The sequence below is a fragment of the Ranitomeya imitator genome, chromosome 3, assembly GCF_032444005.1.
Source record: "Ranitomeya imitator isolate aRanImi1 chromosome 3, aRanImi1.pri, whole genome shotgun sequence".
NCBI classification, from domain to species: domain Eukaryota; kingdom Metazoa; phylum Chordata; class Amphibia; order Anura; family Dendrobatidae; genus Ranitomeya; species Ranitomeya imitator.
The window spans coordinates 188,472,208-188,496,177 of NC_091284.1; the positions used below are offsets into that span (position 1 = coordinate 188,472,208).

General features: G+C 47.2%; 1 protein-coding gene across 7 annotated transcripts in view; it reads left to right on the plus strand.

Annotated features, from left to right (window-relative positions):
* Positions 1 to 23,970, plus strand: part of TSHB (thyroid stimulating hormone subunit beta) — a 264,528-nt gene that overhangs the window by 221,637 nt on the left and 18,921 nt on the right. For 4 of the 7 annotated variants that reach the window (XM_069761709.1, XM_069761710.1, XM_069761712.1 and 1 more), the window contains one exon: positions 8,620 to 8,782. The exons of 2 other annotated variants lie outside the window; for them this stretch is intronic. In XM_069761709.1, the coding sequence (XP_069617810.1) occupies positions 8,620 to 8,782 (163 nt within the window). Of the gene's footprint in view, positions 1 to 6,810; positions 6,831 to 8,619; positions 8,783 to 23,970 lie in introns of those variants that run through there. One more of the 7 variants, XM_069761713.1, reaches the window with a different exon arrangement.

The window sequence follows — 23,970 nt, forward strand, 5'->3', positions numbered from 1 at the left end:
ACTCCACATTTGGAAACTGCACAACAAATGGGGTCCATTTTTGTCCTGTTACGCTTGTAAAAATAAAAAATTGGGAGCTAAATCAACATTTCTATGGGAAAAATGTTCATCTTTGCATTATTATGGCTTAAAGGGACTCTGTCACCTGAATTTGGAGGGAACAATCTTCAGCCATAGGGGCGGGGTTTTCGGGTGTTTGATTCACCCTTTCCTTACCCGCTGGCTGCATGCTGGCTGCAATATTGGATTGAAGTTCATTCTCTGTCCTCCGTAGTATATGCCTGCACAAGGCAATCTTGCCTTGCGCAGGCGTGTACAGTGGAGGACAAAGAATGAACTTCAATCCAATATTGCAGCCAGCATGCAGCCAGCGGGTAAGGAAAGGGTGAATCAAACACCCGAAAACCCCGCCCCTATGGCTGAAGATTGTACCCTCCAAATTCAGGTGACAGAGTCCCATTAATGTTATAACATTTTGTGAAGCACCTGTGGGTTCAAGATGCTCACCACACTGCTAGATAAATTCATTGAGTGGTGTTAATTTCCAAATTGTGGTCACTTGTGGGGGTTTGCACTGTTTAGGCACATCAGGGGTTCTTTCAATGTGACAGCCAATTTTGTGCTCCAAAAGTTAAATGGTATTGATCTCTTCCGAGCCCCGCTGGGCACACAAACAGACGCTTTCCAACATATATGGAGATACTGTTGTACTTAGAAGAAATTGGCAACAAATTTTTGGGGTGTTCTCCTGTTACCCTTATGAAAATAAAACATTTGTACCTAAAGCAACATTTCTGTGGGAAAAATTAAAACTTTATTTTTTCCTTCCACAAAAAATCCTGTGAAGCATCTAAAGGGTCAATACATTTTTTTGAATGTGGTTTTAAGCATTTTCGAGGGGTTCAGTTTTTAAAATGCTGTCACTTTTTGGTGGTTTATGCCTCATAAGCCCCTCAAATTCACTAAAGAAATTGGTATTGCAAATTAGGAAAAATTGCTGAACTTTTAATCTACCGTATATACTCGAGTATAAGCCGACCCGAGTATAAGCCGACCCCCCTAATTTTGCCACAAAAACCTGGGAAAACTTATTGACTCGAGTATAAGCCTAGGGTGGAAAATGCAGCAGCTACCGGTGAATTTCAAAAATAAAAATAGATGCTCCATACCATTCATTATTGCCCCATAGATGCCATATATAATGCTCCATACCATTGATTATTGCCCCATAGATTATCCGTATGTAGCTGTGCCATATAGAATGCTCTGCACCGTTCATTATGGCCCCATAGATGCTCCATATAAATCTGTGCCCCATATACAATGCTCTGCACCGTCCATTATGGCCCCATAGATGCTCCATATAACTCTGTGCCCCATATACAATGCTCTGCACCGTTCATTATGGCCCTATAGATGCTCGTTATAAAGCTGTGCCTTATATGCTCTGCACCGTTCAGTTTGGCCCCATAGATGCTCATTATAAAGCTGTGCCCTATATGCTCTGCACTGTTCAGTTTGGCCCCATAGATGCTCATTATAAATCTGTGCCATATATAACGCTGCTGCTGCTGCAATAAAAAAAAACAAACACATACTCACCTTTCTTGCTTGCAGCTCCCCAGCATCCGGTCCCGACGTCTCTCCGCACTGACTGATCAGGCAGAGGGCGCCGCGCACACTATATGCGTCATCGCGCCTGTTGTGAATTCTGTGGCAGAGCTCCCTCCTGTGGTCACAAGTGGTACTTCGGCTGGTTCTCTCTGTGAGCTTCCGTTGGTGGAGGAAAGTGGTACTGTGGCTTCTGAGTTTCCTTCCTCAGGTGATGTGGTGAAGTCGTTAGGTGCTTCTCTATTTAACTCCACCTAGTGCTTTGATCCTGGCTTCCAGTCAATGTTCTAGTATTGGACCTGTTTCCTCCTGGATCGTTCCTGTGGCCTGCTGCTCTGCATAGCTAAGTTCCTCTTTGCTATTTGTTTGCTGTTTTTTTCTGTCCAGCTTGTCAATTTGTTTTTTACTGCTTGCTGGAAGCTCTGGGACGCAGAGGGTGTACCTCCGTGCCGTTAGTTCGGTACGGAGGGTCTTTTTGCCCCCTTTGCGTGGTTTTTGTAGGGTTTTGTGTTGACCGCTAAGTTACCTTTCCTATCCTCGCTCTGTTCAGAAAGTTGGGCCTCACTTTGCTAAATCTATTTCATCTCTACGTTTGTCTTTTCATCTTAACTCACAGTCATTATATGTGGGGGCTGCCTTTTCCTTTGGGGTATTTCTCTGAGGCAAGGTAGGCTTATTTTCTATCTTCAGGCTAGCTAGTTTCTCAGGCCATGCCGAGTTGCATAGGCAGCGTTAGGCGCAATCCACGGCTGCCTTTAGTGTGGTTGGAGAGGATTAGGGATTGCGGTCAACAGAGTTCCCACGTCTCAGAGCTCGTTCTTGTTTTTTGGGTTATTGCCAGGTCACTGTATGTGCGCTGACCTCTATGTCCATTGTGGTACTGAATTACCTTTCATAACAGTACTGGAAGCCCAAAGTACTAATGATTCTCAATAGAGGGAAAAAAGAAGTTCTGAGACCATTTTTTTTTCTTTGCACTGTGTTTTGCCTTTTTTTTCCCCTAGACATTTGGGTGGTTCAGGACACAGGTGTAGCAATGGACATTAAAGGTCTGTCTTCATGTGTGGATCAGCTCACGGCAAGAGTACAAAGTATTCAAGACTTTGTGGTTCAGAATTCTATGTTAGAACCGAGAATCCCTATTCCTGATTTGTTTTTTGGAGATAGAACTAAATTTCTGAGTTTCAAAAATAATTGTAAACTATTTCTGGCTTTGAAACCTCGCTCCTCTGGTGACCCAGTTCAACAAGTTAGGATCGTTATTTCTTTTTTGCGTGGCGATCCTCAGGACTGGGCATTTTCCCTTGCGCCATGGGATCCTGCATTAAGTAATATCGATGCATTTTTCCTGGCGCTCGGATTGCTGTACGATGAGCCTAATTCTGTGGATCAGGCAGAGAAGAATTTGCTGGCTCTGTGTCAGGGTCAGGATGAAATAGAGGTATATTGTCAGAAATTTAGAAAGTGGTCCGTACTCACTCAATGGAATGAAGGTGCGCTCGCAGCTATTTTCAGAAAAGGTCTCTCTGAAGCCCTTAAGGATGTCATGGTGGGATTTCCTATGCCTGCTGGTCTGAATGAGTCTATGTCTTTGGCCATTCAGATCGGTCGACGCTTGCGCGAGCGTAAATCTGTGCACCATTTGGCGGTATTACCTGAGCTTAAACCTGAGCCTATACAGTGCGATAGGACTTTGACCAGAGTTGAACGGCAAGAACACAGACGTCTGAATGGGCTGTGTTTCTACTGTGGTGATTCCACTCATGCTATCTCTGATTGTCCTAAGCGCACTAAGCGGTTCGCTAGGTCTGCCACCATTGGTACGGTACAGTCAAAATTTCTTCTGTCTGTTACCTTGATCTGCTCTTTGTCATCGTATTCTGTCATGGCATTTGTGGACTCAGGCGCTGCTCTGAATTTGATGGACTTGGAGTATTCTAGGCGTTGTGGGTTTTTCTTGGAGCCCTTGCAGTGTCCTATTCCATTGAGAGGAATTGATGCTACGCCTTTGGCCAAGAATAAGCCTCAGTACTGGACCCAGCTGACCATGTGCATGGCTCCTGCACATCAGGAGGTTATTCGCTTTCTGGTGTTGCATAATCTGCATGATGTGGTCGTGTTGAGGTTGCCATGGCTACAAGTCCATAATCCAGTTTTAGATTGGAAATCCATGTCTGTGTCCAGCTGGGGTTGTCAGGGGGTACATGGTGATGTCCCATTTCTGACTATTTCGTCATCCACCCCTTCTGAGGTTCCTGAGTTCTTGTCTGATTACCGGGATTTATTTGATGAGCCCAAGTCCGATACCCTACCTCCGCATAGGGATTGTGATTGTGCTATCGATTTGATTCCTGGTAGTAAATTCCCAAAAGGTCGACTGTTTAATTTATCTGTGCCTGAGCAGGCCGCTATGCGGAGTTATGTGAAGGAGTCTTTGGAGAAGGGGCATATTCGCCCGTCATCGTCGCCATTGGGAGCAGGGTTCTTTTTTGTAGCCAAGAAGGATGGTTTGCTGATACCTTGTATAGATTACCGCCTTCTAAATAAGATCACGGTTAAATTTCAGTACCCCTTGCCATTGTTATCTGATTTGTTTGCTCGGATTAAGGGGGCTAGTTGGTTCACCAAGATAGATCTTCGTGGTGCGTATAATCTTGTGCGTATTAAGCGAGGCGATGAGTGGAAAACTGCATTTAATATGCCCGAGGGCCATTTTGAGTATCTAGTAATGCCATTCGGACTTGCCAATGCTCCATCAGTGTTTCAGTCCTTTATGCATGACATCTTCCGAGAGTACCTGGATAAATTCCTGATTGTGTACTTAGATGACATTTTGATCTTCTCGGATGATTGGGAGTCTCATGTGAAGCAGGTCAGAACGGTGTTTCAGGTCTTGCGTGCTAATTCTTTGTTTGTGAAGGGATCAAAGTGTCTCTTTGGTGTTCAGAAGGTTTCATTTTTGGGGTTCATCTTTTCCCCTTCTACTATCGAGATGGATCCTGTTAAGGTCCAAGCCATCCATAATTGGACTCAGCCGACATCTCTGAAAAGTCTGCAAAAGTTCCTGGGCTTTGCTAATTTTTATCGTCGCTTCATCTGCAATTTTTCTAGTATTGCTAAACCATTGACCGATTTGACCAAGAAAGGTGCTGATTTGGTCAATTGGTCTTCTGCTGCGGTGGAAGCTTTTCAAGAGTTGAAGCGTCGTTTTTCTTCTGCCCCTGTGTTGTGTCAACCAGATGTTTCTCTTCCGTTCCAGGTCGAGGTTGATGCTTCTGAGATTGGAGCAGGGGCTGTTTTGTCGCAGAGAAGTTCTGATTGCTCGGTGATGAAACCATGCGCCTTCTTTTCCAGGAAGTTTTCGCCTGCTGAGCGTAATTATGATGTGGGCAATCGAGAGTTGCTGGCCATGAAGTGGGCATTCGAGGAGTGGTGTCATTGGCTTGAAGGAGCTAAGCATCGCGTGGTGGTCTTGACTGATCATAAGAATTTGACTTATCTCGAGTCCGCCAAGCGGTTGAATCCTAGACAAGCTCATTAGTCGTTGTTTTTTGCCCGTTTTGACTTTGTGATTTCATACCTTCCGGGCTCTAAAAATGTGAAGGCGGATGCTCTGTCTAGGAGTTTTGTGCCCGAATCTCCGGGTGTATCTGAGCCGGCGGGTATCCTCAAAGAGGGAGTAATTGTGTCTGCCATCTCCCCTGATTTGCAGCGGGTGCTGCAAAAATTTCAGGCTAATAAACCTGATCGTTGCCCAGCGGAGAAACTGTTTGTCCCTGATAGGTGGACGAATAAAGTTATCTCTGAGGTTCATTGTTCGGTGTTGGCTGGTCATCCTGGAATCTTTGGTACCAGAGAGTTAGTGGCTAGATCCTTTTGGTGGCCATCTCTGTCGCGGGATGTGCGTACTTTTGTGCAGTCCTGTGGGATTTGTGCTCGGGCTAAGCCCTGCTGTTCTTGTGCCAGTGGGTTGCTTTTGCCCTTGCCGGTCCCGAAGAGGCCTTGGACGCATATCTCTATGGATTTTATTTCAGATCTTCCCGTCTCTCAAAAGATGTCAGTCATTTGGGTGGTCTGTGATCGCTTCTCTAAGATGGTCCATTTGGTACCCTTGTCTAAATTGCCTTCCTCCTCTGATTTGGTGCCATTGTTTTTCCAGCATGTGGTTCGTTTACATGGCATTCCAGAGAATATCGTTTCTGACAGAGGTTCCCAGTTTGTTTCGAGGTTTTGGCGAGCCTTTTGTGGTAGGATGGGCATTGACTTGTCTTTTTCCTCGGCTTTCCATCCTCAGACTAATGGCCAGACCGAACGAACCAATCAGACCTTGGAAACATATCTGAGATGCTTTGTTTCTGCTGATCAGGATGACTGGGTGTCCTTTTTGCCTTTGGCTGAGTTCGCCCTTAATATTCGGGCCAGCTCGGCTACCTTGGTTTCACCGTTTTTCTGCAACTCTGGGTTCCATCCTCGTTTCTCTTCAGGGCAGGTTGAGTCTTCGGACTGTCCTGGTGTGGATACTGTGGTGGACAGGTTGCAGCAGATTTGGACTCATGTAGTGGACAATTTGACTTTGTCCCAGGAGAAGGCTCAACGTTTCGCTAATCGCAGATGCTGTGTGGGTCCCCGACTTCGGGTTGGGGACTTGGTTTGGTTATCTCCTCGTCATATTCCTATGAAGGTTTCCTCTCCTAAGTTTAAACCTCGTTTTATTGGTCCGTATAGGATTTCTGAGGTTCTTAATCCTGTGTCTTTTCGTCTGACCCTTCCAGATTCATTTTCCATACATAACGTTTTCCATAGGTCATTGTTGCGGAGATATGTGGCACCTATGGTTCCATCTGTTGATCCTCCTGCCCCGGTTTTGGTGGAGGGGGAGTTGGAGTATATTGTGGAGAAGATTTTGGATTCTCGTGTTTCAAGGCGGAAACTCCAGTATCTGGTTAAGTGGAAGGGTTATGCTCAGGAAGATAATTCCTGGGTCTTTGCCTCTGATGTCCATGCTCCCGATCTTGTTTGTGCCTTTCATATGGCTCATCCTGGTCGTCCTGGGAGCTCTGGTGTGGGTTCGGTGACCCCTCCTCAAGGGGGGGGTACTGTTGTGAATTCTGTGGCAGAGCTCCCTCCTGTGGTCACAAGTGGTACTTCAGCTGGTTCTCTCTGTGAGCTTCCGTTGGTGGAGGAAAGTGGTACTGTGGCTTCTGAGTTTCCTTCCTCAGGTGATGTGGTGAAGTCGTTAGGTGCTTCTCTATTTAACTCCACCTAGTGCTTTGATCCTGGCTTCCAGTCAATGTTCTAGTATTGGACCTGTTTCCTCCTGGATCGTTCCTGTGGCCTGCTGCTCTGCATAGCTAAGTTCCTCTTTGCTATTTGTTTGCTGTTTTTTTCTGTCCAGCTTGTCAATTTGTTTTTTACTGCTTGCTGGAAGCTCTGGGACGCAGAGGGTGTACCTCCATGCCGTTAGTTCGGTACGGAGGGTCTTTTTGCCCCCTTTGCGTGGTTTTTGTAGGGTTTTGTGTTGACCACAAAGTTACCTTTCCTATCCTTGCTCTGTTCAGAAAGTTGGGCCTCACTTTGCTAAATCTATTTCATCTCTACGTTTGTCTTTTCATCTTAACTCACAGTCATTATATGTGGGGGCTGCCTTTTCCTTTGGGGTATTTCTCTGAGGCAAGGTAGGCTTATTTTCTATCTTCAGGCTAGCTAGTTTCTCAGGCCGTGCCGAGTTGCATAGGCAGCGTTAGGCGCAATCCACGGCTGCCTTTAGTGTGGTTGGAGAGGATTAGGGATCAGAGCTCGTTCTTGTTTTTTGGGTTATTGCCAGGTCACTGTATGTGCGCTGACCTCTATGTCCATTGTGGTACTGAATTACCTTTCATACCTTTCATACCGCTGATTAGAGAAATGAATATGCGGCTCCACCCCTATGGGAGTGGAGTCCATATTCATAAGTTTAATGAGCGGTCCCACGTGACCGCTGTACAGGGGAAGAGCTGCGGCACCCGAAGATAGTGTGACAGGCAGGGGCAGCGTCAGGATCGCCGGGACTAGGTAAGTATGCCTCAGACCTCTCCCCCCCTCACCCACCGACCCTGTCACAGACCGTGACTCGAGTATAAGCCGAGAGAGGCACTTTCAGCCCAAAAATTTGGGCTGAAAATCTCTGCTTATACTAGAGTACATACGGTAATTTTGAAGCAAAAAAAACTATTTTTCAAAAATTATGCTGATGTAAAGTAGACATTTCCAATTTTTTCATAAATAAACATATCATGTCGACCTTAATTTTCCACTAACATGAAGTACAATATGTCTGCAAAAAAATGTTATCAGAAACACTGGAATATGCTGAAGAATTCCAGAATTATTACCTCATAAATTGACCCTGGTCAGAATTGAAAAATTTTACCTGGTCACGAAGGTTAAACAAGCGTCTGTGTTAAGAGGTTAAACAACTCACATATTTTTCCAGTTATTCCTGGGCAGATTTGCTTATATGACAAAGGTTTTGACATTAATTTTTATGTTTCTCCAAAAATCTCTTATTGCAGTCCTTAAGTTTGCGAAATGGCCACCAATTTTTTTTACCTATGTTATTTTCAACGTATTTTCTTTTTTACATTTTTTCTTTTGCTTTTGTGTCGCTATGTTGTGACCACCTGTTCTAACCCTTCCTGTTTTTGTGTTTCCAATCACTTATGGCTTTATCCCCCATAAGTGCTTGCATCAAAGACAACTCGAGTACACCTCCCTCTAACAACTATGCTTTTATCGCATTTGTGTGAAGCAAATTTGTGACATCTGCACACACGTGCCCTGTTCCCTGGCCCTGTTTAGGTAGCCTATAACTGTAGTCCCTGTAATGTCTCATCCAAAGGAAGGTGGAAGCTTCATATGTAACAAAGTTAATAACAGGTTTTTCTATTGAAGCATGGTCTTTGACTTTCACGAAACATGTGAAGGGAACTAATTTAGTCCAAAGCTTAATGTATTGCTGTTTTTTTATAGGATGGCAACTATTTTCTTGGCATCTTTTCTATTTTGCATTGCCTTTCGGAATGCTTTCTCGCTTTGTATGCTGACTGAATATATCATGTATGTGGAGAAGGAGGAGTGTGCCTATTGTATTGCCGTCAACACCACCATATGCTCTGGATACTGCAAGACAATGGTATGTATTTTCATTGTAATCACACAATATCTAATGCTTATTGAGATTAACATCTAAAACAACCTATAAATTGATACCATAATCAGGGCCGTATTTGCCACTAGGCACTTGAGGGCACGTGCCTAGGGCGGGTCGATGCGGGGGGTGGCACCTGAGCAAGTTTTTTTTTTTTTTTAATTTATTTAAGTCCTGGGTCACCTCCCAACCGACCGCAACCCAGCTTTCCCCCCCCCCCCAGCCGCCCCGCCCGCCCGACTGCCTTCAACCCACCCTCCTTGAAGACGTCATACTCACCCTGCTCCAGCGATGCCTGGTCTCAGCGTCTGCAGCTCGTCCTGAGTGAGCAGTCAAGTGGTACAGCTCATTAAGGTCATGAATATGTGCATATTCATGACCTTAATGAGTGGTACCACATGACCCCTCACTCAGGAAGAAGGTGCTGCGCCGGGAGTCGGGACAGAGCCAGAGGGATGTTTGGCGCTGCCGCTCGGTGTGGGAAAGGTGAGTATGAAGGACGGGTGTCATGATCCCAATGGCAGGGGATCACTAAAGGACAAGCACAGATACAAACAAGCTCTAGGGCGATGGAACCTGAGCTGACCGCGACCCTGAACCTAACACACAAATAAAAGTAGCCGGGGAACGTGCCTACGATGATCCTAGACGTCTCGCTCCAGCCGAAGATCTAACTTCCCCTATTAGAAGAAACACAGACCTCTCTTGCCTCCAGAGAAATACCCCACAGAAATAGCAGCCCCCCACATATAATGACGGTGAAATGAGAGGAAAGCACATACGCAGTATGAAAACAGTTTCAGCAAAATGAGGCCCGCTAAAGCTAGATAGCAGAGGATACAAAAGTGAACTGCGCGGTCAGCGAAAAACCCTTCAAAAAAACCATCCTGAAATTACTTGAACTCATGTGCCAACTCATGGTACATGAGGAGCAATTTCAGCCCACTAGAGCAACCAGCAGCAAGAATCACATATCTGCAGGCTGGACTAAAAAACCAAATAAAGCAAAACACCAAAACAGGAAAATCCAAACTTAGCTTGACCAGAAGGTTCTAGGAGCAGGGAGCAGAGGTAACAAGACACACTGGATACATTGATAACCGGCGAGGAAATGCCAGCAAAGCCAGGTTAAATAGGAAACTCCCATATCCTGATGGAACAGGTGGAACCCAGAGACCCAGGAAAGACAAGTCACCCAGTACCATCAGTAACCACCAGAGGGAGCCCAAAAACAGAACTCACAACAGTACCCCCCCTTGAGGAGGGGTCACCGAACCCTCACGAGAACCACCAGGGCGACCAGGATGAGCCCTATGAAAAGCGCGAACCAAATCATCAGCATGAACATCCGAGGCAACCACCCAAGAATTATCCTCCTGACCATAACCCTTCCACTTGACCAAATACTGGAGTTTCCGTCTGGAAACACGAGAATCCAAGATCTTCTCCACAACATACTCCAATTCTCCCTCCACCAGCACTGGAGCAGGAGGCTCAAGCGAAGGAACAACAGGTACCTCATACTTCCGCAACAACGACCGATGGAACACATTATGAATAGCAAACGATGCCGGGAGATCCAAACGAAACGACACAGGGTTAAGAATTTCCAAGATCCTATAGGGACCGATGAACCGAGGCTTGAACTTAGGAGAAGAGACCTTCATAGGAACAAAACGAGAAGACAACCATACCAAGTCCCCAACAAGAAGTCGAGGACCCACGCGGCGACGGCGATTAGCAAACTGCTGAGCCTTCTCCTGGGACAACTTCAAATTGTCCACCACATGACTCCAAATCCGATGCAACCTATCCACCACCATGTCCACTCCAGGACAATCAGAAGGTTCCACCTGACCAGAGGAAAAACGAGGATGAAACCCCGAATTACAAAAGAAAGGAGAAACCAAGATAGCAGAACTAGCCCGATTATTAAGGGCAAACTCGGCCAGCGGCAAAAAGGTAACCCAGTCATCCTGATCAGCAGAAACAAAACACCTTAAATAAGTTTCCAAGGTCTGATTAGTTCGTTCAGTCTGGCCATTCGTCTGAGGATGGAATGCAGACAAAAAGGACAAATCAATGCCCATCTTAGCACAGAACGTCCGCCAAAATCTAGACACAAACTGGGATCCCCTGTCAGAAACGATGTTCTCAGGAATCCCATGCAAACGAACCACATTCTGAAAAAACAGAGGGACCAACTCAGAGGAGGAAGGTAACTTAGGCAAGGGGACCAGATGAACCATCTTAGAAAAGCGGTCACACACAACCCAGATGACGGACATTTTTTGAGAGACAGGGAGATCCGAAATAAAGTCCATGGAAATGTGCGTCCAAGGCCTCTTCGGGATAGGCAAAGGTGACAACAATCCACTGGCCCGAGAACAGCAAGGCTTAGCCCGAGCACAAACCTCACAAGACTGCACAAAAGAACGCACATCCCTCGACAAGGAAGGCCACCAAAAAGACCTGGCCACCAAGTCTCTAGTACCAAATATTCCAGGATGACCTGCCAACGCAGAAGAATGGACCTCGGAGATGACTCTACTGGTCCAATTATCCGGAACAAACAGTCTCTCAGGCGGACAACGATCAGGTTTACCCGCCTGAAACTCCTGCAAAGCACGTCGCAAGTCTGGGGAGACAGCAGACAAAATCACCCCATCCCTAAGGATACCAGAGGGCTCAGAATTTCCAAGGGAGTCAGGCACAAAACTCCTAGAAAGAGCATCCGCCTTCACATTCTTTGAACCTGGCAGGTATGAAACCACAAAATTGAAACGAGAGAAAAACAGTGACCAACGAGCCTGTCTAGGATTCAGACGCCTGGCAGACTCAAGGTAAATCAAATTTTTGTGATCAGTCAAGACCACCACACGATGTCTAGCACCCTCTAGCCAATGACGCCACTCCTCAAATGCCCACTTCATGGCCAAAAGTTCCCGATTACCAACATCATAATTCCGCTCAGCCGGCGAAAACTTTCTAGAAAAAAACGCGCATGGCTTCATCACTGAGCCATCGGAGCTTCTCTGTGACAAAACCGCCCCCGCTCCAATCTCGGAAGCATCAACCTCAACCTGAAAAGGGAGCGAAACATCTGGCTGACGCAACACAGGAGCAGAAGAAAACCGGCGCTTAAGTTCCTGAAAGGCCTCCACAGCCGCAGGAGACCAACTAGCAACATCAGCACCCTTCTTAGTCAAATCCGTCAAAGGCTTAACAACACTAGAAAAATTAGTTATAAAACGACGATAGAAATTAGCAAAGCCCAAGAACTTCTGTAGACTCTTAAGAGATGTAGGCTGCGTCCAGTCACAAATAGCTTGAACCTTGACGGGATCCATCTCAATAGTAGAAGGGGAAAAAATATACCCCAAGAAAGAAATCTTCTGGACTCCAAAGAGACACTTTGAGCCTTTTACAAACAAGGAATTGGCCCGCAGGACCTGAAACACCTTCCTGACCTGCTGAACATGAGACTCCCAGTCATCAGAAAAAACCAAAATATCATCCAAATACACAATCATAAACTTATCCAGATATTCACGGAAAATATCGTGCATAAAGGACTGGAAGACTGAAGGAGCATTAGAAAGTCCGAAAGGCATTACCAAATACTCAAAATGGCCCTCAGGCGTATTAAATGCGGTTTTCCACTCATCACCTTGCTTTATTCGTATAAGATTATACGCACCCCGAAGATCAATCTTAGTGAACCATTTAGCCCCCTTAATGCGAGCAAACAAATCAGTCAACAATGGCAAAGGATACTGATATTTTACGGTAATCTTATTCAAAAGACGATAATCTATACAAGGCCTCAAGGAACCATCTTTTTTGGCCACGAAAAAAAAACCTGCTCCCAAAGGGGACAAAGATGGACGGATATGTCCCTTTTCCAAGGACTCCTTAACATAATCCCGCATAGCAGTATGCTCTGGCACTGACAGATTGAACAAACGACCTTTAGGAAATTTACTGCCTGGAATTAAATTTATAGCACAATCGCAATCCCTGTGAGGAGGAAGCGAACTGAGCTTAGGCTCCTCAAAAACATCCCGATAGTCAGACAAAAACACAGGAATCTCAGAAGGAGTAGATGAAGCGATAGAAATCGGAGGTGCATCATCATGAACCCCCTGACAACCCCAGCTTAACACAGACATTGATTTCCAGTCAAGGACTGGATTATGAGTTTGTAACCATGGCAGACCAAGCGCTAGGACATCATGCAAATTATACAGTACCAGGAAGCGAATCACCTCCTGATGAACAGGAGTCATACGCATGGTCACTTGTGTCCAGTACTGAGGTTTATTCATAGCCAAAGGTGTAGAGTCAATTCCCTTCAAAGGAATAGGGACTTCCAGAGGCTCCAGACTAAACCCACAGCGATTGGCAAATGACCAATCCATAAGACTCAGGGCAGCGCCTGAATCCACATAGGCATCGACGGAAATGGATGATAATGAACAAATCAGAGTCACAGACAGAATGAACTTAGACTGTAAAGTACTAATGGCAACAGACTTATCAACCTTTTTTGTGCGTTTAGAGCATGCTGATATAACATGAGCTGAATCCCCACAATAAAAGCACAACCTTTTTTTCCGCCTATAATTTTGCCGTTCACTTCTGGACTGAATTCTATCACATTGCATTATCTCAGGTGACGGTTCAGACGACACCGCCAAATGATGCACAGGTTTGCGCTCCCGTAAACGCCGATCAATCTGAATAGCCATAGTCATAGACTCATTCAGACCAGTAGGCGCAGGGAACCCCACCATAACATCTTTAATGGCCTCAGAAAGGCCATCTCTGAACTTTGCAGCCAGGGCGCACTCATTCCACTGAGTAAGCACCGACCACTTCCGAAATTTTTGACAATAAATTTCTGCTTCATCTTGCCCCTGAGAGAGGGCCAACAAAGCTTTTTCAGCCTGAATCTCTTGGTTAGGTTCCTCATAGAGCAAACCCAATGCCAGAAAAAACGCATCCGCATTAAGCAACGCAGGGTCCCCTGGTGCCAATGCAAATGCCCAATCCTGAGGGTCACCCCGTAGGAAAGATATAATAATCTTGACTTGCTGAGCAGGGTCTCCAGAGGAGCGAGATTTCAAAGAAAGAAACAACTTGCAATTGTTCCTAAAATTCAGAAAACGAGATCTATCTCCAGAAAAAAACTCTGGGACAGGAATTCTAGGTTCAGACATAGGCGTATGTACAACAAAATCCTGTATATTTTGAACCTTAGCGGCAAGATTATTCAGGCTGGAAGCCAAACTCTGGACGTCCATGATAAACAGCTGGGATCAGAGCCATTCAAAGATTAAGAGGAGGAGGAAGTAGCCAGGCTGCAATAAGGCTAGGCAGCAAACTCTGAGGGAAAGAGGAAAAAAAAAAAAAAACTTCCTCAGACTACTTATCCTCCTACTTCAGCCAATACAATTAACACTTTGTGGGCCGGTTATACTGTCATGATCCCAATGGCAGGGGATCACTAAAGGACAAGCACAGATACAAACAAGCTCTAGGGCGATGGAACCTGAGCTGACCGCGACCCTGAACCTAACACACAAATAAAAGTAGCCGGGGAACGTGCCTACGATGATCCTAGACGTCTCGCTCCAGCCGAAGATCTAACTTCCCCTATTAGAAGAAACACAGACCTCTCTTGCCTCCAGAGAAATACCCCACAGAAATAGCAGCCCCCCACATATAATGACGGTGAAATGAGAGGAAAGCACATACGCAGTATGAAAACAGTTTCAGCAAAATGAGGCCCGCTAAAGCTAGATAGCAGAGGATACAAAAGTGAACTGCGCGGTCAGCGAAAAACCCTTCAAAAAAACCATCCTGAAATTACTTGAACTCATGTGCCAACTCATGGTACATGAGGAGCAATTTCAGCCCACTAGAGCAACCAGCAGCAAGAATCACATATCTGCAGGCTGGACTAAAAAACCAAATAAAGCAAAACACCAAAACAGGAAAATCCAAACTTAGCTTGACCAGAAGGTTCTAGGAGCAGGGAGCAGAGGTAACAAGACACACTGGATACATTGATAACCGGCGAGGAAATGCCAGCAAAGCCAGGTTAAATAGGAAACTCCCATATCCTGATGGAACAGGTGGAACCCAGAGACCCAGGAAAGACAAGTCACCCAGTACCATCAGTAACCACCAGAGGGAGCCCAAAAACAGAACTCACAACAGACGGGGGGATGAAGGAGGACAGCAAGCCGAGCCATGCAAGGTGGGAGCAGGAGCGCTGAGAGATGAGCCATGCATACAGGGGGGAATATGAGCCATGCACCCAGGAGGGGGGGGAATATGAGCCATGCATGCAGGAGGAGGGGAATATGAGCCATGCATACAGGAGGGGGGGGAATATGAGCCATGCATACAGGGGGGGAATATGAGCCATGCATCCAGGAGGGGGGGAATATGAGCCATGCATAAAGGAGGGGGATATGAGCCATGCATACAGGAGGGGGGGATATGAGCCATGCATACAAGATGGGAGGGGGGCATTATACAGTATTGAGCATCATGTGGGGTCATTATACAGTATGGAGCATCATGTGTGGCCATTATACAGTATGGAGCATCATGTGTGGCCATTATACAGTATGTAGCATCATGTGTGGCCATTATACAGTATGGAGCATCATGTGTGGCCATTATACAGTATGGAGCACTGTGTGGCCATATTTTTTGGGGGTTATAATTATTGTATATGAAACAGTGTGATCAGCAGTGCTAAATGGGTGTGGTTGGGACGTGGATATGGGGGTGACTAGTTGTGAAATGGGTGTGGTCAGAGGCGTAGCCTAAAATTTGCCGCGGCGCACGTAGTGTGCTGCAAACTTTATACCTCTTTCCCTTCTTCAAAAGTTGGCAGGTATGGTTCCACATTTGCCAGATCACGGCAAGTGCTGCAAATTCCATAGGGAATGAATGAGGCCGAACGCAGTGTTGCTGTAAGTGATCCGTTACGCGGCAGATGCAGAAAAACTTCTGGATCTGCTGCAAAAGGCTACTTTCACATCAGCGATTTATTGCAAAGTCACTGCCGATAGTGTCATACTCACCAAAGGGGGAGGCAGCACTAAAAGTGCCTAGGGCAGCAGAAACTCTAAATACGGCCCTAACCATAATCACATAATCTGATACAATGTACAAACCCGATTCCCCAAAATTTGACATGCAGTATAAAATGTAAAAAAGTGATAATACAATCATTTGGAAATCTCTTATAGCCATATGTACAGTAATTCAGAACATAGGACACAGATCTGAAGATGAAAGCTATTCTGCCACTGATGTACGTGGGTGAGATGTGTCTGAGGGAGGTGAACATACAGGTCCTTCTCAAAAAATTAGCATATAGTGTTAAATTTCATTATTTACCATAATGTAATGATTACAATTAAACTTTCATATATTATAGATTCATTATCCACCAACTGAAATTTGTCAGGTCTTTTATTGTTTTAATACTGATGATTTTGGCATACAACTCCTGATAACCCAAAAAACCTGTCTCAATAAATTAGCATATCAAGAAAAGGTTCTCTAAACGACCTATTACCCTAATCTTCTGAATCAACTAATTAACTCTAAACACATGCAAAAGATACCTGAGGCTTTTATAAACTCCCTGCCTGGTTCATTACTCAAAACCCCCATCATGGGTAAGACTAGCGACCTGACAGATGTCAAGAAGGCCATCATTGACACCCTCAAGCAAGAGGGTAAGACCCAGAAAGAAATTTCTCAACAAATAGGCTGTTCCCAGAGTGCTGTATCAAGGCACCTCAATGGTAAGTCTGTTGGAAGGAAACAATGTGGCAGAAAACGCTGTACAACGAGAAGAGGAGACCGGACCCTGAGGAAGATTGTGGAGAAGGACCGATTCCAGACCTTGGGGAACCTGAGGAAACAGTGGACTGAGTCTGGTGTGGAAACATCCAGAGCCACCGTGCACAGGCGTGTGCAGGAAATGGGCTACAGGTGCCGCATTCCCCAGGTAAAGCCACTTTTGAGCTACAGAGAAGCAGCACTGGACTGTTGCTAAGTGGTCCCAAGTACTTTTTTCTGATGAAAGCAAATTTTGCATGTCATTCGGAAATCAAGGTGCCAGAGTCTGGAGGAAGACTGGGGAGAAGGAAATGCCAAAATGCCTGAAGTCCAGTGTCAAGTACCGACAGTCAGTGATGGTGTGGGGTGCCATGTCAGCTGCTGGTGTTGGTCCACTGTGTTTCATCAAGGGCAGGGTCAATGCAGCTAGCTATCAGGAGATTTTGGAGCACTTCATGCTTCCATCGGCTGAAATGCTTTATGGAGATGAAGATTTCATTTTTCAGCACGACCTGGCACCTGCTCACAGTGCCAAAACCACTGGTAAATGGTTTACTGACCATGGTATTACTGTGCTCAATTGGCCTGCCAACTCTCCTGACCTGAACCCCATAGAGAATCTGTGGGATATTGTGAAGAGAAAGTTGAGAGACGCAAGACCCAACACTCTGGATGAGCTTAAGGCCGCTATTGAAGCATCCTGGGCCTCCATAACATCTCAGCAGTGTCACAGGCTGATTGCCTCCATGCCACGCCGCATTGAAGCAGTCATTTCTGCCAAAGGATTCCTGACCAAGTATTGAGTGCATAACTGAACATTATTATTTGATGGTTTTTTTGTTTGTTATTAAAAAACACTTTTATTTGATTGGATGGGTGAAATATGCTAATTTATTGAGACAGGTTTTTTGGGTTATCAGGAGTTGTATGCCAAAATCATCAGTATTAAAACAATAAAAGACCTGACAAATTTCAGTTGGTGGATAATGAATCTATAATATATGAAAGTTTAATTGTAATCATTACATTATGGTAAATAATGAAATTTAACACTATATGCTAATTTTTTGAGAAGGACCTGTAGTTCTCTGTATAAGCAATAGCAGATAGCGTTAACTCACTAACTTGTGCTAATATTCCAGATGAGCTGCACGTGATTAGTCCAGAAGGATGATGCAATGATGAATTCAACAGGTTTTATTTACAGTACCTTGATAAGATGAGGTGAGAAGGGATGAAGATGAAGTAGATGTTAGCACTTCAGGTTAGAAGCACGAAGTTAGTGGATCGCCCCCACGTAAGGGCAATGGGGTACTCGGTACCGGGTCCTTCAGTTCCCTCAGCGAGGATGTCACGGTGGCCCGACCCGGACCGTGGCCCTATGAGGGGCGCCCAATAAAAGGCAGAGTTTGTAGATAACAGTAGTGTTCGTGACGCCACCTGTGGTATTCGGTCAGGGTGACCAACGCTGCTTAGGGGTCCACTGGGGTGATGTTATGGCAGCTAGATGGTGTACCTTCCCACAGGTGAAGTATTTCCCCAGGGCTTCCCAGAAGTGTAGATGGTGATGGTGGATGATGTAAGGCGCGGCAAATAACGAGGACACAATGGGTGCAGTCTCTTTACCTTTACTGAAGGCTTCAGCATCCACAGTCCAGAGTGCCGGATGACAGGGTAGGCAGGGTCCAGGTGGTCTGATGGCAATTCCAGAGTCCCCTTATCCAGGTGGAAATCAGTAGCCTTCCCCTTGCGCACAGTAACGTAGTAGGTCCCTACTTGCATTAGCTACCATAAGGTCCTCACTGTTGTTACTTCTCTCTCTCTGTCCCCCAGATGGATAGGACAAACCCGTATGATGGTGATGGCCTGAGGCTATTTTATAGGGACCCTAGTGACGCCCCTCCTCCGCAATTGCCACCATGTCTGCATAGTTGTTTAGGTCAGACAGCCAACTTGGAATCGACTGCCCTGCCGGTCTCTGAAGTAAAGCGTAGAGTCTGTTACTCCCTCGGTGTTCCGGCCACCGGATCTGCGCTTCAGATGGAGGCAGCCTGCTTCTAGCTGGTCTCCCACTGATGTTTCACTCCTGTTGCTATGACTTCTTTTCTCACTCACTACAGCACAATTCCTTTCGTGTCCTTTCTTAGGAGGCTGCCGCATCGGTGGCACGCGCAGCTCCGTGTCCTTCTTTCCTTCCTCCTCAGACTTCAGTCTGGATCTGACCAGGGATCACCCCAGCCAGCTCGACCTGGAGACCATTCCTCGTCGGCCCCCAGCCAGGAACTCTCCTCTCCTCCTACTCCCTCTGACTGACTAACTTCCTAACCAACCCACCAGTTTTACCCTATGTGAGGAGTGGCCTAGTGAACAGAACCCTTAGCTCCCCCTGGTGGACTGGCGTGTGAAATGTGTGTGTGGCTGTGATACCTGGCAGGGTGAACTCCTTCGGTGCCATCAGACGTAACATCACTCCCCCTAGTGGAAGAACGACATTACTGCAACGACCAGGACTCTGGGGCGCTTCACTACCAAACCCCCCCCCCTCTCCCCCCTCCTCCCCACCCCGTTAAATCCAGCACTCCCGGGCTGGGAAAAGAACACAACAATTACAGGTTACAAAAGACATGCAAAATTTTTGAAATGCTATAGAACAAATTAATTTAACAGTGCTTCCCTTTATGGGAGGTGACAACACTTGAATGTTGCAAACAAGAACATATTTATATTCTGCATTTGACTTTTAAAGGCAAATTGGAAAACAATTACTATCTAACTATGAAACATAATTACCCATACAGGTATTCTATCTTGCTAAGTGCAAGTACCCTCTATGGGTATACTATCATTAACCCTTAATGGGCAATTCAACATTTTCTTTATTCTTCTTCTTCACATGCAGGACTATCTGTCTACCCCTACGGGCCTACTGCATCTTTCTTCCTAAAACCTCAATTTTATTTAAAGTACGTCATTAAACATTCTATCACTATCTAGCTACATACTATCAGCTATGTAAATATTATTACTATTTAACTTCTCAAAGCAACACTATCAAGGTGCAACAAGTAAACATTCCCTTTAAGAGGAAACTCAAGTCTTTTTTGAGGTAGTGCAAACAATCAACAAGTCAGTTATAAACTTTAAGACAATGGAAACTTTCACATCGTCATCAGAAACAGTTTCTTCGCAAAGTCTTCTTTCTTGTAAAACCAGTAGAGAGCACCTTTTAAGAAGGTGCAAACTATGTACAGGAACAGTTTGTGACCATGCTCAGTTCATGATTCCGCAGTTCTTTAAAAAACAATCGGAACTTGTGCAAAACTGGAACAAATAGGGATCCCGGGTAAACGAAGGGATCCCTTTAAGGATTAACCCTGGCTGGGTTTGAAGCAGCAAAGAAAGAACAGTTTAAAAACTATATACAGTTTCGGTTTTCTGAGGTTTACTTAGGCGGCTTTAAGGGCTTTACCTGGCACACTACCCTTCTTGGCCTGGGAAGGGCAGAATCCAGGGCTATACGCGGAGCTGGATAGACACCATTGGTCTGTCTTTCGTGGATTGTCATATCATGGGCATTTGCTGCAGGAAAGGTAGCGGCTGCTCCAAGATCAGTCACTGGAATGGAGTCAGTAGCGGTGGCACGAGCAGTCGCTGGAGTGGTGTCGGTCATCAGGGCAGGGTCATTCTTCATACCTGCTTCAGATGCGGGCCCTCCGGTGCCGGTCTGCTCCTCTGCTGTGGTCTGGAATGCTGGTTGCAGGGCCTTGTGCTGCGGCATTGTCATTTCCGTTTGCAGCATCTCGCTTTCCGGCAGGGCCTTGCTTTCTGGCTTCGGAGCGCCGGAACTTCTTTCTTGCTCCGGACCGGACGAGGCTGCCGACAGACGTCTGGTGAGGCTCCCGATAAATGTCTTCTTCCACCCGACCACAGCTTCCAGCTCCTGGCGCACGAGCTGACAGGTGCGTTCTTCCTCTTCCTTCCGCAGGAGGTCCGGATTAATTGTCGGTGAAGGGTGCAGTTCTTGCAGGCCCTGGCTGGGGGAGTCCTCGTGCTCCATCCCATGCTCCCGGGTCCGCTCACCTCCCTCCGCCATGTTGGTTTTCGGCATCTCCTCCTTCCCCACATCACAGTCTTGGCAGAGGGCGGGCATATTTTTTCGTGCCGCTCTGCTGGACCCGCCCACGATGGCAAGCCCTTCTTCTCCTGTGCTCCTCGTGGCGCTGTAATGGCGGCAATTTTGGCGGCAATTTTGGCGGCAAATAGCAATAAACAGTCTTTCAGCACAAACAGTTCAAATACGATTCTGGCACAGTTCTTAGGCACACATGCCCTGATTTTTCAGGCTTAAGTAGATCCTGTTCATCGCCCCCACGTAAGGGCAATGGGGTACTCGGTACCGGGTCCTTCAGTTCCCTCAGCGAGGATGTCACGGTGGCCCGACCCGGACTGTGGCCCTATGAGGAGCGCCCAATAAAAGGTAGAGTTTGTAGATAACTGTAGTGTTCGTGACGCCACCTGTGGTATTCGGTCAGGGTGACCAACGCTGCTTAGGGGTCCACTGGGGTGATGTTATGGCAGCTAGATGGTGTACCTTCCCACAGGTGAAGTATTTCCCCAGGGCTTCCCAGAAGTGTAGATTGTGATGGTGGATGATGTAAGGCACGGCAAATAATGAGGACACAATGGGCGCAGTCTCTTTACCTTTACTGAAGGCTTCAGCATCCACAGTCCAGAGTGCTGGATGACAGGGTAGGCAGGGTCCGGCTGGTCTGATGGCAATTCCAGAGTCCCCTTATCCAGGTGGAAATCAGTAGCCTTCCCCTTGCGCACAGTAACGTAGTAGGTCCCTACTTGCATTAGCTACCATAAGGTCCTCACTGTTGTTACTTCTCTTTCTCTGTCCCCCAGATGGATAGGACAAACCCGTATGACGGTGATGGCCTGAGGCTATTTTATAGGGACCCTAGTGACGCCCCTCCTCCGCATTTGCCACCATGTCTGCTTAGGTGTTTAGGTTGGACAGCCAACATGGAATCAACTGCCCTGCCGGTCTCTGAAGTAAAGCGTAGAGTCTATTACTCCCTCGGTATTCCGGCCACTGGATCTGCGCTTCAGATGGAGGCAGCCTGCTTCTAGCTGGTCTCCCACTGATGTTTCACTCCTGTTGCTATGACTTCTTTTCTCACTCACTACAGCACAATTCCTTTCGTGTCCTTTCTTAGGAGGCTGCCGCATGGGTTGCAGGCGCAGCTCCGTGTCCTTCTTTCCTTCCTCCTCAGACTTCAGTCTGGATCTGACCAGGGATCACCCCAGCCAGCTCGACCTGGAGACCTTTCCTCGTCGGCCCCCAGCCAGGAACTCTCCTCTCCTCCTACTCCCTCTGACTGACTAACTTCCTAACCAACCCACCAGTTTTACCCTATGTGAGGAGTGGCCTAGTGAACAGAACCCTTAGCTCCCCCTGGTGGACTGGTGTGTGAAGTGTGTGTGTAGCTGTGATACCTGGCAGGGTGAACTCCTTTGGTGCCATCAGACGTAACATCACTCCCCCTAGTGGAAGAACGACATTACAGCAACAACCAGGACCTCTGGGGCGCTGCACTAGAGGTGACAAGAGAATCCTTTCTCCAGTCCTGAAACATGTGTTGTGCAAGACGGCACTGACCACAAGAAGATGGAAGTGAGATAAAGATAGGAGGAGTTGGAGAAATAAAGGTATTATGGGTAAAGCAGAGTAATATTACATGAACAACCAGGGGCGGATTGTCAGAGGGTCAATATGGGCGGTAGCCCAGGGCCCAGTGGTCTGGGGGGGCCCTGGGCTACCGCTCAAATTGACCCTCCACTAATTGTCTGAATGCCCGCCGGCATTTGTGTGCCCCCGGACCCGGTGGGCAGAGAGAGGGGGCCCGCATTGGTTGGGAGGTGCGTGTATCAGCCGGTCAGCTGAGAGCTCCGAGTCCCTGCACCAGGCCTGCACAGCAGCACCCCACATAATGGCTGCTCTGTGCACAGGACCTGTGATGAGGTCACAGGATGGGAGGAGTCAGGGGTTACATGATCGGGAGGAGGACCTCCGTGTACAGGACTTTGCTGGTTGCCATGGCGCCGGAGGAGGGTAAGGCAGCGTATGTGTGAGGTCAGGAGGTGTTTACAGTGTGGATGTAGCAGAGCCGTGTGTGTACGAGGTGTATGGATCAGAGCAGCGTGTGAAAGGTCTATGGAGCGGAGCCATGTGTGTACGATGTGTACGGAGCCGTGTGCATGAGGTGTACGGAGCGCAGCCGCGTGTGTACGAGGTGTACGGAGCAGAGCAGCGTGTGTATGAGGTGTACGGAGCGGAGTCATGTGTACAAAGTGTACAGAGCACAGCCGTGTGTGTACGAGGTGTACAGAGCACAGCCGCGTGTGTACGAGGTGTACGGAGCACAGCCGCGTGTGTACGAGGTGTATGGAGCGGAGCCATGTGTGTACGAGGTGTACGGAGCACAGCCGCGTGTGTACGAGGTGTATGGAGCGGAGCCATGTGTGTACGATGTGTACGGAGCACAGCCGCGTGTGTACGAGGTGTACGGAGCACAGCCGCGTGTGTACGAGGTGTATGGAGCGGAGCCATGTGTGTACGATGTGTACCGAGCCGTGTGCATGAGGTGTACGGAGCGCAGCCGCGTGTGTACGAGGTGTACGGAGCAGAGCAGCGTGTGTATGAGGTGTACGGAGCGGAGTCATGTGTACAAGGTGTACAGAGCACAGCCGCGTGTGTACGAGGTGTATGGAGCGGAGCCATGTGTACGAGGTGTACGGAGCACAGCCGCGTGTGTACGAGGTGTACGGAGCACAGCCGCGTGTGTACGAGGTGTACGGAGCACTGCCGCGTGTGTAAGAGGTGTACGGAGCCATGTGTACAAGGTGTACGGAGCACAGCCGCATGTGTACAAGGTGTACGGAGTGGAGTCGTGTGTACGAGGTGTACGGAGCACAGCCGCGTGTGTAAGAGTTGTACGGAGCCATGTGTACGAGGTGTACGGAGCACAGCCGCGTGTGTAAGAGTTGTACGGAGCCATGTGTACGAGGTGTACGGAGCACAGCCGCGTGTGTACGAGGTGTACGGAGCACAGCCGCGTGTGTACGAGGTGTACGGAGCACTGCCGCGTGTGTACGAGGTGTACGGAGCACTGCCGCGTGTGTAAGAGGTGTACGGAGCCATGTGTACAAGGTGTACGGAGCACAGCCGCATGTGTATGAGGTGTACGGAGCACAGCCGCGTGTGTACGAGGTGTACGGAGCGGAGCAGCATGTGA